Source organism: Amia ocellicauda, chromosome 5, assembly GCF_036373705.1.
Source record: "Amia ocellicauda isolate fAmiCal2 chromosome 5, fAmiCal2.hap1, whole genome shotgun sequence".
NCBI classification, from domain to species: Eukaryota; Metazoa; Chordata; class Actinopteri; order Amiiformes; family Amiidae; genus Amia; species Amia ocellicauda.
Window position 1 is genome coordinate 21,329,052 of NC_089854.1, and position 14,114 is coordinate 21,343,165.

Below are 14,114 nucleotides of genomic sequence, written 5' to 3' on the forward strand. Positions count from 1 at the left end.
GGAGTGGGGGCACATCCATGCACAAAGACACACACATGTACAGGGACACAGAAACATGCACAGGAACAAGGCTCAGAATCCTGCTACAGAGTTTCAAATGTACGGCAAAGGAAGACTGAAGGAGAAATGGCATCCATGTGGGTTTGATTTGGTAATTGTGATATATGGATCACTGGAATGACTGCATGTGCGCGTGTGTGTGGGACAGCGTTCACGGCGCCTCTCACCTTGAGCAGCAGGGCGGCGGCGCGGAAGCTCATGCGTGCCACGGACTCCCTCTTCCGTCGCGGCAGGCGGGTGTAGCCCGAGCGCATGCTGGAGAACGAGGACAGCGAGGTGACGCCCGGGGTGGTGGGGGGGTGCACAGTGTGGGGTGTGCGGGGGCGGTCCGTCTCATCAGGGTAGCGGAAGGCCCGTCCCCGAGCCAGGGGGTCCACGATCTGGGAGCCGGAGAAACGACATGAGTCACACAATTAATAAACCCACTATTTTTAAGTGCCTCAAACAGCGTCTTATCCTCAGCTCTTGCATGTAAAGGAGATGTATTTATTTAGAATTTTAGAGGGTAGACTGCAGTGATAAAGAAAAAAAAAAAACAATATGAAAGTCAAAATATGTTGTCTTCACACTTGATGATCCTAAACACAAGTGTTAGGACAAAGGCAAGACAAAACCACAGACACCAAGATCTCACCTTCTGTTCTGCAGACTGCATGAAAACCACAGATTCTAAGCAGAACTCAGAGCAAACTGTTGAACCAGGAAGTGAGAAGCGTGCAGCTAACTTTAAGAACAGATGTTCAGACCTTCCACTGGATGCACATCTGCATTATTTATGAAGGCGTGTCAATTTAGCCAAGAATCTCTCACCACTAACCCCTTCCCTGTAAACACACCGACGGCCATGTTTCTGAGCGTCACTAGCCGTAGCGTGAAGTCAGGTCTCTGTTTCGCACTCTCAGCTACCCACGCCGACTCTCGTTTCCTCTATTACTAGCACTCGATCTCGAGATTATGAACCACTGGCCCACGCCGAGAGCATGTGGCTGCAGATAGCACACGAGACCGTTATCAGAGGGTCTGACCTCCTCATTCTTAAAGTGGCAAGTGCTGCGAATCCTCTGACATCAACACCAGCTCCCAGGCCCTGACATCCAACCTACACATGACATGTGAAACGCTCCCACTCAATTTAATTATAACCATAACGAAAATAACAATAACAATAATGAGAACCACAAAAAAAGTACAAAACTGAACACACTGACTCACAGATCTCTCAGTTATCAGCAGCAAATGTGGAGGAATTCCAGACCTGCACTATCACTTGTGGACTGCTTGCCTGCTTGCCTGTGTGTGAAGTCTTGGGGGGCCCACTTTTACTGTCCACACCCCTGTCATATCACAATGAGCAGCCTTGACGGGGCGGATGTAACCAGACACCACACCGTGTGCTGGGAATGGATAGGGAGAAATGTAGTCCCTCCATAAACAGGCAGAGAAGGAACACTCAGGGGCCCCAGTCCATTTTAAAAATACCCAATTAGTTTATTTCGACATTAACAAGGTGCTCCGGAGACTCATCCAGAGTTTTTCTAATTGACATACTCTCGTATAGAAGATCACTTCCTTGGTTGCTGGGCAACTACGTTGACGTGAATGAGGTTACTAAGGTACCCCAGACTTCATCACAGACTCCTTCTTGGTCTCCTGTTCTCTATAAGGGCTCGGATTTAAAGGTTTCAAAATCAGCTAGAAAGAAACTACTGCATCCGGGCTACATGGAGCAATACAGAGCTGAAATTCACACATGGGTTACACAATCTTGCTGGAACAACGGCGCAAATAAACCTGTTTATTGTGGCAGGGGTTCTGTACCATTGGGGCGGAAGCGGACTTCCTACCTTTGGCATCTTGCTGGGCGCTGGGGAGTCCAGACCCTGGAAGGAAGGCATGTCTTGGCTGTGCATCTCCGCCTCCCGGTACTGGGCCTTGAGCCTCCCGTAGCGTTGGCTGCAGTGGCGCAGGCTCTTCCTCTGCCATTCCTGCTGCTTGGTGTCGCAGTCACCGCCCACTCCGAACCACTGCGCCGTGCCCCTGGGAGACGGTGGGAGGGGCGGTCACAATCACACACACACCAGCATGCGCTTGAGCGAGTACAGTAGCCCTCCTAACCTGTCATACGTAAGGGGGAGAATTTTCCCTTTTTTTTTTGTAATTAAATTGTGTACAATTCTCTTTTTTGGGGGAAAATCAAAATATTTCTTATTTATACAATTGTAGGAAAACAGCATTTGACATTATTTCCAATTCTGTTACTCTCGGATAAATTGAACAAATGCTTTTTCTTATCTGAATATGCTTGTTTTGGAAATGTAAACTGTTTTGGAAATTGACTCTTTTAAAAGGAAGAGGAACTTGCAAACACCTCTAAGAACTCAAAACTAGTGTAGGTCATCCTGAGTCCCTGACCCTTGACCCCTCCAGGTCCTAAGGAGAGCACGAGATTGAGAGTGCCTCTCCCCACACACATATGTGTCCGTGCTCTTTGGCCACCCTGGGCAGACGTGTGTGGACTGACCTGCGGATGCTCTGCGAGATGGAGGTCTGTCTCTGGAAGGCGGCTCTGTGGGCGCTGGCACCCCCCCCATCTTCAATGTCGCTGGAGCGCTGCTGGCTCAGACTCATCTTCAGGGAGGGTCTGGACGGCTAGACGGGACACACAAACAGACGGACAGACAAAGGCCGGTTAGAGAGATACAGTTTGGTCAGAGGACCTGGGACAGTTTGCCGATTACGTGGATGACAGAGCAGTCAATTTGCCTAAATCAGTTAATCACCTCCCAGCTTCACAGCGCAGGAGAGGCAGACAGCACCCCCTGTGGTGAGGGAGGGGAGAGCGCCCTTACCTGTTTGGCACTGTCCCCCTCATTCTTGCCCTCGTCCTCTGGGGGTGGTATGCAGATAGTCAGGCTGGGCGGCTTCTTGCTCCTCAGCCGGCTGTCCGATTGGTCACTGCCGTTCCGCTGCTGCTCCTCCTCCTCTGACATTGTGAGCGTCTTGCCTGGCTCTAGACAGGAGACAACAGGGAACCCCCCCACAAAAAAAATTAAAAACAAATCTGAAGGCAGGTGGCAAACCACTAGAGAGACCTACTTCACAGTCTGGCATAACCCCCCCCCCCACCCGAGGACAGAAGAGCTCTCTATCTTACACACACCTCAAATCACACATTTAAATTCAAACTAACCATTTTGGTGCATAAATTTAAAACACATTTACTACGAACTACATCCACACGCTATGGATTAAACTGGTTACCTGTGACATCGGCAGTGTGAGTGCGAGGTAAATATGGTAAGCAGATCCAAACACGTCTCTCTTACCACAGATCTCTCTCAACAGAGTGAATAAATAATACAAAAAGATTCATTTGTCCAGGAAGCAACCAATCAATTGACTTGTCCCCACATTCTGATGACAATTCAAAATCTTAGAGAACACTAAGGAGTTAATTAGGAAAAAATATACATTGATATCATGATGAGTAACTGAAAACAAGCAGAAGCAGTTTGTAATAAAAAAAAGCTTTAAAATACATAAATACATACATAAAAACCTTGGATAGGCACGCTTCGCTAACACACAGTACAAATGCAATAGTCAAGCACTGTGCTTTCCGAGAGACTTCTCCCAAGCACCACTGGGCGCCGGATATCTTAAGGTCGTCTGGGTCACATTCACGTCATGAAGAAAGCCACTTGGGTATAAAACAGAGGTCTTCAATCCAATTAGCCAGCCAAGACACCCAAGGAGAAAGAGAGAGAGAGATGGAAATCGAGGGGGAGAGAGAAGGAGAGCGAGATCTCTGCACCTATTTTGGTTCCAGATACAGAACGTTCTGCATTTTCGCACAATGAAAACAAAAACCTAATTGAAAACAAAGGGCACGTGACTACAGAGGTACCTGCTGGGAATTTACAGAGGCAGAGTCTCTCCATTTTATATGTATATGAAAATAAATCCCCCTTGCCTCATCACAGCTGCCTTTTCTAGGAGTTAATTAGGAGAGGTCAAACGTTTCACCCAGATTTCTTTGGCTGAGGGCTGAGAAACACAACGCGATAACCCGCGCTCGATGACATGACAGGGTGTCGGGTACTAGAGGGTACTATTCATTACGCTCCGGCCACGGAAGAAAGTGGTTCAGCTTCATCGCAAGAGAACCGTGATGACCGAGTAAACTGAGAACAGAAGCAAAGAGCAGCCGAAGAGCATCTTTAAAAACCTCCCACTGAGGCCAAACTTCACACAGGAAAAGAAAAACAAACCAAACAAAACACACAAAACAACAGAGGAACAAACAGGCCTTACCTCACCACTTCCTGTGTTTCGCATTTAAACAATTGCCAAATCGAGAAACGCATCAGACACCCAGTTATCGCGACCGCATCTTCCCTCTCTGACCTCGCCACTGACCCAGCCGAGAGCACAGCAGCCCAGCGCGATCCCCTCCTGGCCGAGGAGACCAGACCCGACTCCCATTAAAGCCTAGAGGTTTCTCACGCTGGTATCACATCCGACACCGATCAATAGCACGCCTCTCCCACAGCTTTTAGAAGAACATGTTGGGGTGGCAGCTCCACAGGCATCTGAAAACCCAGCAGGTCAGAGTCAGTCAGAGCATTTGGGAGTGGGGGGCAGTTGGAATGAGATGAGATGAGCTGAGCTGAGCTGGGCTGGGGAGTCCATATCGATCGCCACACCCTTGTGCTCAGACAGCTGGTATGATCCCCCGAGGGAGCCTTCCTCCCGACTCTCCCTGCCTCCTTTCCTCCCCTCCTCCACCAAATTAGCACAATTCTCTCAGCTCTAGGGAGGCTCTAATGGAGAACTTTAGAGCTCGATTACAGGAGGGCTTTCTATAGCCAGGCGTTGTTCAGCACTGCTGCACTGCAACCCGAGGTAAGATGAGATCAGTGCAATGGTTTACTTGAACATGCAGATCTGAATTCACGAACCCCTACACAGCCACTGGGACACCTGGCCAAAAATGTGGGGCCTGAGCCCTGAGCACATTATTTGTATATACACCGATCAGCCATAACATTATGACCACTGACAGGTGAAGTGAGTAACACTGATAATCTCATTATCATGGCACCTGTCAGTGGGTGGGATATATTAGTTGATGTGTTAGAAGCAGGAAAAATGGGCAAGCGTAAGGATCTGAGCGACTTTGACAAGGACAACATTGTGATGGCTAGACGACTGGGTCAGAGCATCTCCAAAACGGCAGCTCTTGTGGGGTGTTCCCGGTCTGCAGTGGTCAGTACCTGTCAAAAGTGGTCCAAGGAAGGAAAAGCGGTGAACCGGCGACAGGGTCATGGGCGGCCAAGGCTCATTGATGCACGTGGGGAGCGAAGGCTGGCCCGTGTGGTCCGATCCAACAGACAAGCTACTGTAGCTCAAACTGCTGAAAAAGTTCATGCTGGTTCTGATAGAAAGGTGTCAGAACACACAGTGCATCGCAGTTTGTTGCGTATGGGGCTGCGTAGCCGCAACCAGTCAGGGTGCCCATGCTGACCCCTGTCCACTGCCGAAAGTGCCTACAATGGGCACGTGAGCATCAGAACTGGACCACGGAGCAATGGAAGAAGGTGGCCTGGTCTGATGAATCACGAGTTCAAGGTGTTGACTTGGCCTCCAAATTCCGCAGATCTCAATCCAATTGAGCATCTGTGGGATGTGCTGGACAAACAAGTCCGATCCATGGAAGCCCCACCTCGCAACTTACAGGACTTAAAGGATCTGCTGCGAACGTCTTGGTGCCAGATACCACAGCACACCTTCAGAGGTCTAGTGGAGTCCATGCCTCGACGGGTCAGGGCTGTTTTGGCGGCAAAAGGGGGACCCACACAATATTAGGCAGGTGGTCGTAATGTTATGGCTGATCGGTGTATATTATTGACATTAATCTGAAGGGGAAACGCAGAGCAAACTTTTCAACCTGATGGCATTGATGACCACATCGAATCGAATGCCCTCACTTCAGTCATACACATCTTTTAAAAAACACCTCACGGGACGCCTCTATGATCAGTCAACGATCGCCGAGATAATGCTCTTTACATTTTGAATGCTGCGGCTCGATACACAGCCTCCCTCAGCAGACAGTTAGGCCAGTCTGGATGCGTGCCAGATGGAAATTGGTCAATAAAACCACTGGCAGTAATGGGAATCACTCTCTCGTGCACGGTGAAGGCACAAAGCACTTCCACGGAGTTGTACGTCCCTGTTCACAGCACTTCAGACAGAGAGCAAGTTCTGAAATCGCGCTTCTGTCTCTGTGCGATAAGCTTTGGAAACCTAAAGTGGGGTCGTCTTGCACCAATAGTGGACTGGCCCTGGAGACGCCCAGACAATTTGGTTTGAAGGGTCCCTGCGTAACAAAAGGCTGTGTTAATCTTGACTAAGTAAGCCAATAACTGTTACAAGTGTATAATGGAGAACGTAGAATAGAAAATCGGCATAGAAATGACCAAGGACCCCTGCCACACTATGGAGGGTGATCAGTGCCAAAATTAAGATGAACCTGATTATGAACATGAAGATGATTATTAACATGATTATGAAGACGAACATGAAGAGGATTATGAACGTGAACATGAAGATGATTATGAGCACTGGATAGGACAATAAGTGCACTGGTACCGCCCACCAGCTCTGCTTGACAGAGTTCAATGTTTTGTCACATCAAAATAAAAAAATACAAGAGACGCTACGAAATGTAGAAGCACATTGAGAAATGTGAATAGCAAAGAGACAAAACGGAAAATAAATATATACATGTTGAAACTAATGAATGTATAAATACATGTTGAAATAAATAAACAAATAAATAGACGAATAAATAAATAAATATACCTAAAAAACATCATCAATACATCATAATTTGGACCCAAAAAATACCACTGATGAAGATGAAGATGCAGACTGTCCGCTTTTAAAATGTTGCCATAGAAAGTGGTCAGAAGTCAGAGGCAGAGCGATGGCGGACAGACGTGTTTCAATGGAAGTTAACACTGAATAGTTTCCATATTGTGTTTTGTTTGTTTTTATTCGGGAAAATTTTCAGAGACACATCTGCTCGCTCACATGGTATCTATATATAAAGGGAGGTGTTAGTTTAAGTCCTAGATTTTACTCTATTGCAATAATTTTAGGCTTTATACAATGTATTGTGGAGCTATAGAACACATACATAAAGATATAGGAAGGCTGTATTCATAACGTAACAACTCGGCGGGACTCGAACCCCGCTCTCCCGCGTCACAATGCAGATTCACCGCAGCTCCTTTAGCGAGGCTCCAGAGTAGTGGTTAAGGCGCACGACTGTGAGACTGGTATTTTTTGGGTCCGAATTATGATGTATGGAAGATGTTTTTTAGGTATATATATATATATATATTTTTTAAAAATCATGGAGTTACACGGTTTCAGAGTATGCAGAGCTTACATTTTAAATACATACACAGAGAAAATAAATACACGATTATACAAATACATGGACATTTAGGGCTATCTATTTATGTATTCATCTATTTATTTGTTTATTTATTTCAACATGTATTTATACATTCATTAGTTTCAACATGTATATTTTTATTTCCCGTTTGTCTCTTTGCTATTCACATTTCTCAATGTGCTTCTACATTTCGTAGCGTCTCTTGTATTTTTTTTTTCGATGTGACAAAACATTGAACTCTGTCAATCAGAGCTGGTGGGCGGTACCAGTGCACTTATTGTCCTATCCAGTGCTCATAATCATCTTCATGTTCACGTTCATAATCCTCTTCATGTTCGTCTTCATAATCATCTTCATGTTCATCTTAATTTTGGCACTGATCACCCTCCATACCACACATTGGACAGGCAGAACATTAAGAGAAAATAATGACTGTCAGTTATAATTAATAAAAACAATAGACACATGAATAAACTCACTCTCAATAAAAAAGGTCAGTTAAGACCATATGTCAATGTGGTGGCAATTCTTCCACTCTGGTCTAGAGAGCCCAGATCCATCTGGCAGTCTTAGCGGTTGGTCTCCAGTCAGAATAAGATAAAGATCATTTTCAGTCACCAGTTCCCTCAGCTGTGTAACCGTGAGCTCTGATGTGAAAACCCCGAGCGAGGACGGACAAAACAACCCACAGGAACAAAATCCCCTTCGGACACTCCCTTGAGATACGCAGAGCTTCAAGGACCACTTGTTATTCCTGTAATCGGTGCAAAAACCACCTTAGCGGTCAAAGAAATGAACACTTTCTATTGAGCAGAGCAGCACACATTATAGACGCAGTCCTTGTTCTCAGACCATCGCTGCATATCTCACTGCACGGGAGAAAGGGGAATTTCAGAGAACAGGACTTGTGGCTAAAAACCCACCTGCAAGTCGCTGGATACTGGAATGAGACATAAACAGAGAGGAAAACGGAAATGTTTACCATTTCCAATAACTGAGTCACCTCGTCTTGTTTTAGTTACACGCTTATTTGGTATGTTGAGTCGCGAGTCATATTCCCTGAAGAAACCGCTTGTCCCTCGTGAGAAGAAGCAACATCACACAGGAAGACACTGATCTTTCTCTTTCGAGGTTCCTGGATTTTCTACAGAGCTCAATGTGCGAGACCAGCATAGCTGGCAGCGGAGGTGCCCACTGTGGCCCTGTGGCTTTAATTTTAAGCCATCTGATTTTACCCTCTGTGTTAGAAGAGGGTTGCTTTTGTCCTTACTCACAATTGTTGTTCTCCACCGAGAGTCTCAGGAGGTTACAGAACTCTTTCCAGGAAATCGCAGCGCTGAGATTGAGTTCCCAACACATTCAAAAGGGGGGCAATTAGGCTCCTGAGGTTGTAGAGGATTTGCACTAATGGGTGGACTTTTCCAACTACCTAACAAAACAGCAGATCACAGGAGGTCAGTTATTGAAAGAATTGAAACAATGCTAAAGAGATTTTTCTTACTTAGGCTGAAAGACTGTAAACGTATTTAACAGACCTAATCTGGGAATTAACGATTGCTGTGATTCTCTTGATGGAAAGCCAGAGGAGTATGATGCCATTAATCTATGGAGGTTTTCTAGTGCAACAAACCAAACACTCTACAGATGATCCCAGAGGTGTTCTGTGCTGGGATAAATGTCAGGCCCTGTATGTACCCAACACTAATCTCATTCTACACACAGTTATCCAAGATATCGCAAAAACATCTTGGCAGTAATGGGGCCCAGACATGTTACCGCATTTTCTAACAGCATTCAGCGTTAAAGAAAAATCGGACCCACCCAAAGAACACAACCTGCCTTAAATTCCCTTCCTTGACAAAGCAGCGGACACAATCTCTCGATACTGAAGGGCTTTGAGTTAGCTGTCGGGAATGAGCACGAATCCCGATCCACAGAGAGGGGCGGCAGGACTCCGATGTGTGGCGTCTGCTGCCACCCTGTGATTCAGAGCAGGACTTCACAAGCCTGTGGTGCCAGAGGATCTCCCACAAGGGACAGCCGTCTCGGTGTGTGTGTTTGACTACTGTCCTTCCTGTGGAGCGTGACTTTTTCTGACAGGTTTAGACCTGGAGGTGTTTCTCCCAACCGTATCCACCCTCGTGTGAAGGTGGGCGTGGCTGGAACACCGTACACAAAGTATGTGCACATAGATTGTGCCGCAAGACACCGAGCTAACCATGCAAACCACCAGGGAGGGAAGGGAGGCACGAGAGAGCATCCTGGAGGATCCCACAGGGGCAAATACGAGGCAGAGGTTTCCCAGCATGACGTCAGTTCACAACTACAATCTTCAAATCCTCCCTTTACACAATTCCCAGATCGAGCCCGATCGGTTTTACACATCTGTCCTCGGCACAGAACAGCCACAAATGGTTTCCTTTTTTGAACCTCAAACAGAGCAACAATGACAAAACTGAAAGCAAAAAATAAAAAAAGTGATGCTCACAACTCAGCACAAACAACAGACACTTCTGCATTTTGTTGTTGAAGGAGCAATGTGCCATTACAATGTTGTATGTTACAATTCAACAGCACACACACACACACCTGCCTATCCCTATGAATGACGCATTATAAATTCCCACACTCACCCATCCTGGTCTCAGTGAGGACTGTATCTGAACTTCAGGCTTCGCAGTGAAGTTTCCTCAGATGAAGAAGGAAGCCTCTTTTAACCCCTTGCATCACCACACCTCGTGCATCCACTTCATCAAGATCCTGAAAACAAGAGTGACTCAGACTCGGTCATCAGCGCACAGCAGAACTTGTGACGAGGGGAAGTATTTACAAGAGAGTTCAGACGCAGGGCTCAAATTTAAGGCAGTGTTCTTCATGACCATGTTGCTTTTGTTGGGCATGAACACCAAGACATCAAGACAGTTCTGGGGTGAAGAAGACAATGAAAACTCCAACCAAGGGCACACAGGGGCGATTTCATACCAAGAAATGCAACAATGATAACGATAGTCATTAAAGTTTATTTATTAATTAGCAGTTTATGAAGACACTAGTCATGGACCACCCACTGTTATTTTAGGGAGAGTATCCCTAGAGTCGAGCTAACCGAGGCCTGTGAAACCAGCCATTAATGCATACTTGACATTTTAAGTTCAGAAGGGTGATTCCATGAAAAGGTGGACGTCCACACTAGACCTTCAAAATAGCTAATTGTTTTGGGTCAGTGTGCTATTTTGGAGCTCTCATAAATCAAATATGAAGTGCAATACGGTGAGGGAACTCAATATTTTCAGGGAAATTCAAAGTCAAAGTCTGGTCCTAGGCACGCACAGACCTGCAGGATCAGGAGCGCCATTCCTGTCGAGTCATTCACGGCGCTGACATACAGAGCAAACACGGCATGTTTGAATTGCAAACACAGGCTTAGAAAGAGGAAATGGTCAGAGCCGACACGTGCCTGGTGTCCAGTCATGCTAGGATCCGAATAAAGATTGTCGCTACTACAACTTATAATGATAATACAGTACAGAGACCATAGAAAACAAAAATCTGAACGCATGAATTGCGTAAGAAAGTCACACAGAGCCACACAGGAGACATTACAGCACTCACTCAAAACCTGTGTGTGTGTGTGTGTGTGTGTGTGTGTGTGTTTTAATGGAAAGTTGGAACAGACCAACAGAGAAGCCATGTGGGGGACAGATGTGCCTACTTGACCATCTCAAAAGTGTGATCTCTCTGGATCTGGCTGAATTAATGTGGACAATATAACCCATTCATAACATCCAAATGCTCCCTCGCGTGGGACCTGCAAACGTGTGCCTGGATCAAAGGTAGACAATGGCATAGCTCTCTTTCACAGACATACACACACACACACTCACTGGTCCAAAATGTTTTACAAAATCCATCAATGCCAACACCTCGCTGAAAAGCAGTACTGAAACCAAAGTCAAAACAGTTGATAAACACGCTATTTTAAAAGTAGTTTTTTCCATTATCAAGAGTCTCGTACACTTCATGCAATGTCATATTCCCCTTTTGCTGCATTTCAGACGATGCCTGCAGATGTCTTGTGGTTTAACGGCCTTTCGGCATCCCTGCCACGGAAGCAGGTGTCTTCCAGCACGACGCCCAAAATCTTGACTCTCTAAAATCCCACTCCTCTATCACTCTAGATCTCTGACGTCATCGGTCTGGGGCACAGCCGAGGGTCACACCGGCGGCACAGAATCCCCAAGACGCAAGCAGAAGATGCGGTGGGTGTTGTGCGTATGGGAAGCTCTGCTGCACCAGGTTTCTGAGAAGCCTGCTCTAACACCTCACAGGCTGTGGTGGTTTGACATGTCTAAGGCACACACGGGCCGTACGTGGGTGAGAGAGATAACAGGAGATGTAAAAGCAGCGCGTTGAGCAGAGGTTTTGACTCTGATCTTCATTTTGTTGCCCTACCAAGCAAAGAGCATGACAGAGAAGTTTGCACTTGAAGGCTGAGAGACAATGCCATTGTAGCAGACACCACAGGGCTCCAGGCTACACTTTATAGGCGTCGTAAACACGTATCACCCTATCAAAGTAATGTCATTGCATAAAAAAGGCTACTGTTCAATTATCTCATGTTCTTCAACAGGAAAGCACAATTGCTCAATCTGAATGACACAGATGCCCACAATAACGCTCCTCCCGGTCTTCAGCAAACGGGCGCAATTGCATAAACAAATCCTCTTGCAATTACCATTTTGAAATGGAGAAAGACAAACAAAGAACCGGACTTGTACTCATATTTTGCATCTGTAACCTTAAAGCATGTGTCCTGTCTGCAACTGCAATGAGCGGAGCCTGTTAGAGAGCAGACAGCCGTAGCAGAGCACTTCACATCCCCACACAGCTGAAGGAAGAGGGCCGGGGGGCCGGGGGCAGCGTGGGGGCTGGGCGGAAGTTCCAGGAATACCACTGCCTGTACACAAACCCCGCTACACAAACCCTGTTACACAAACCCTGTTACACAAACCCCGCTACACAAACCCCGCTACACAAACCCCGCTACACAAACTCTGTTACACAAACCCCGCTACACAAACCCTGTTACACAAACCCCGCTACACAAACCCCGCTACACAAACCCCGCTACACAAACCCTGTTACACAAACCCCGCTACACAAACCCCGCTACACAAACCCTGTTACACAAACCCTGTTACACAAACCCCGCTACACAAACCCTGTTACACAAACCCCGCTACACAAACCCTGTTACACAAACCCTGTTACACAAACCCCGCTACACAAACCCCGCTACACAAACCCTGTTACACAAACCCCGCTACACAAACCCCGCTACACAAACCCCGCTACACAAACTCTGTTACACAAACCCCGCTACACAAACCCTGTTACACAAACCCCGCTACACAAACCCTGTTACACAAACCCCGCTACACAAACTCTGTTACACAAACCCCGTTACACAAACTCTGTTACACAAACCCCGCTACACAAACCCTGTTACACAAACCCCGCTACACAAACCCTGTTACACAAACCCCGCTACACAAACTCTGTTACACAAACCCCGCTACACAAACCCCGTTACACAAACTCTGTTACACAAACCCCGCTACACAAACCCTGTTACACAAACCCCGCTACACAAACCCTGTTACACAAACCCCGCTACACAAACTCTGTTACACAAACCCCGCTACACAAACCCCGTTACACAAACCCCGCTACACAAACTCTGTTACACAAACGCATCTGGAAACACGCGGAAACGCGCCCGGGCAAACGTGTACCCGGGGGATGAGCGCTGGCCCTGGCGTGCAAACTATTCCGACGTTTAAACCCCATTGCACGATCAGCACGTACAACACACGCAGCACCTGTGTAGTTCTGTAGCTAAACCACCGCAGCGCACAGGCGCAGACACGGCCGGCCAGCGGGGCTGCCTGGTCGCACCTGCGCGCAGGTGGAGGTGCCCCGACTCCGCCGGGATCGAGTGAAACCCTTTCGCTTTCCTGCTGCACCTTCATCAAGAGCAGCAGCAACAAGGGAAACAAACACGCAAAAGGTCAGCACTGGTGGAAAACAAGTTGCAGGACCCTGCCCCGCTCCCTCGGACGCTCTCACTAATGCAAGCCACAGAGTAACAGGACACAAACTCACCCGCAGTTAGCTCGACTGTCAGATGTCAGTTTTAGTGAATGGTATTAAAAATAATGATGATGATGATGATGACAATAAGACGCACGAGGGCAGCCGTCCGCGGGCGGCGCGAGAGGGAGACTCGCTGGCACTTCCTGTCTCGCGCTCTCCGGGAGGGGCCGGGCAGGCCTACCTGCGCGAGGTGGGGGGGTCTTTGCTAGTTGAAGGAGAGGCGTGTTGCTCCGGGTCTGAGGCGGGTCCAGGTTGTGATTGCATGCTGGCGGAGAGGTGGGTGTGTGTGTGTGTGTGTGTCTTCGTTGCAGATCCTCTGCGACTGTAAGGTCAACGACAAGTGCCATGCCGTGTCACTGCTCAGGTGGCACCTGTGAGCGCAGACGTCCACCGTCCTGCAGGAATAGGCCTCCATGTGTGGCGCACGTCG

At 47.4% G+C, this 14,114-nt stretch overlaps 1 protein-coding gene across 1 annotated transcript in view; it reads right to left on the reverse strand.

Annotated features, from left to right (window-relative positions):
• LOC136749763 (inactive rhomboid protein 2) overlaps positions 1-13,843 on the reverse strand; it is a 28,211-nt gene extending 14,368 nt beyond the window's left edge. The window contains exons 1-6 of the mRNA XM_066704282.1: positions 13,694-13,843; positions 10,162-10,288; positions 2,910-3,070; positions 2,582-2,709; positions 1,905-2,097; positions 228-440 (exon numbers count right to left, since the gene is read on the reverse strand). Of these exons, the coding sequence (XP_066560379.1) occupies positions 228-440; positions 1,905-2,097; positions 2,582-2,709; positions 2,910-3,070; positions 10,162-10,165 (699 nt within the window). The 5' untranslated portion in view covers positions 10,166-10,288; positions 13,694-13,843. The remainder of the gene's footprint in view (positions 1-227; positions 441-1,904; positions 2,098-2,581; positions 2,710-2,909; positions 3,071-10,161; positions 10,289-13,693) is intronic.
• Positions 13,844-14,114: the final 271 nt, after the last annotated feature.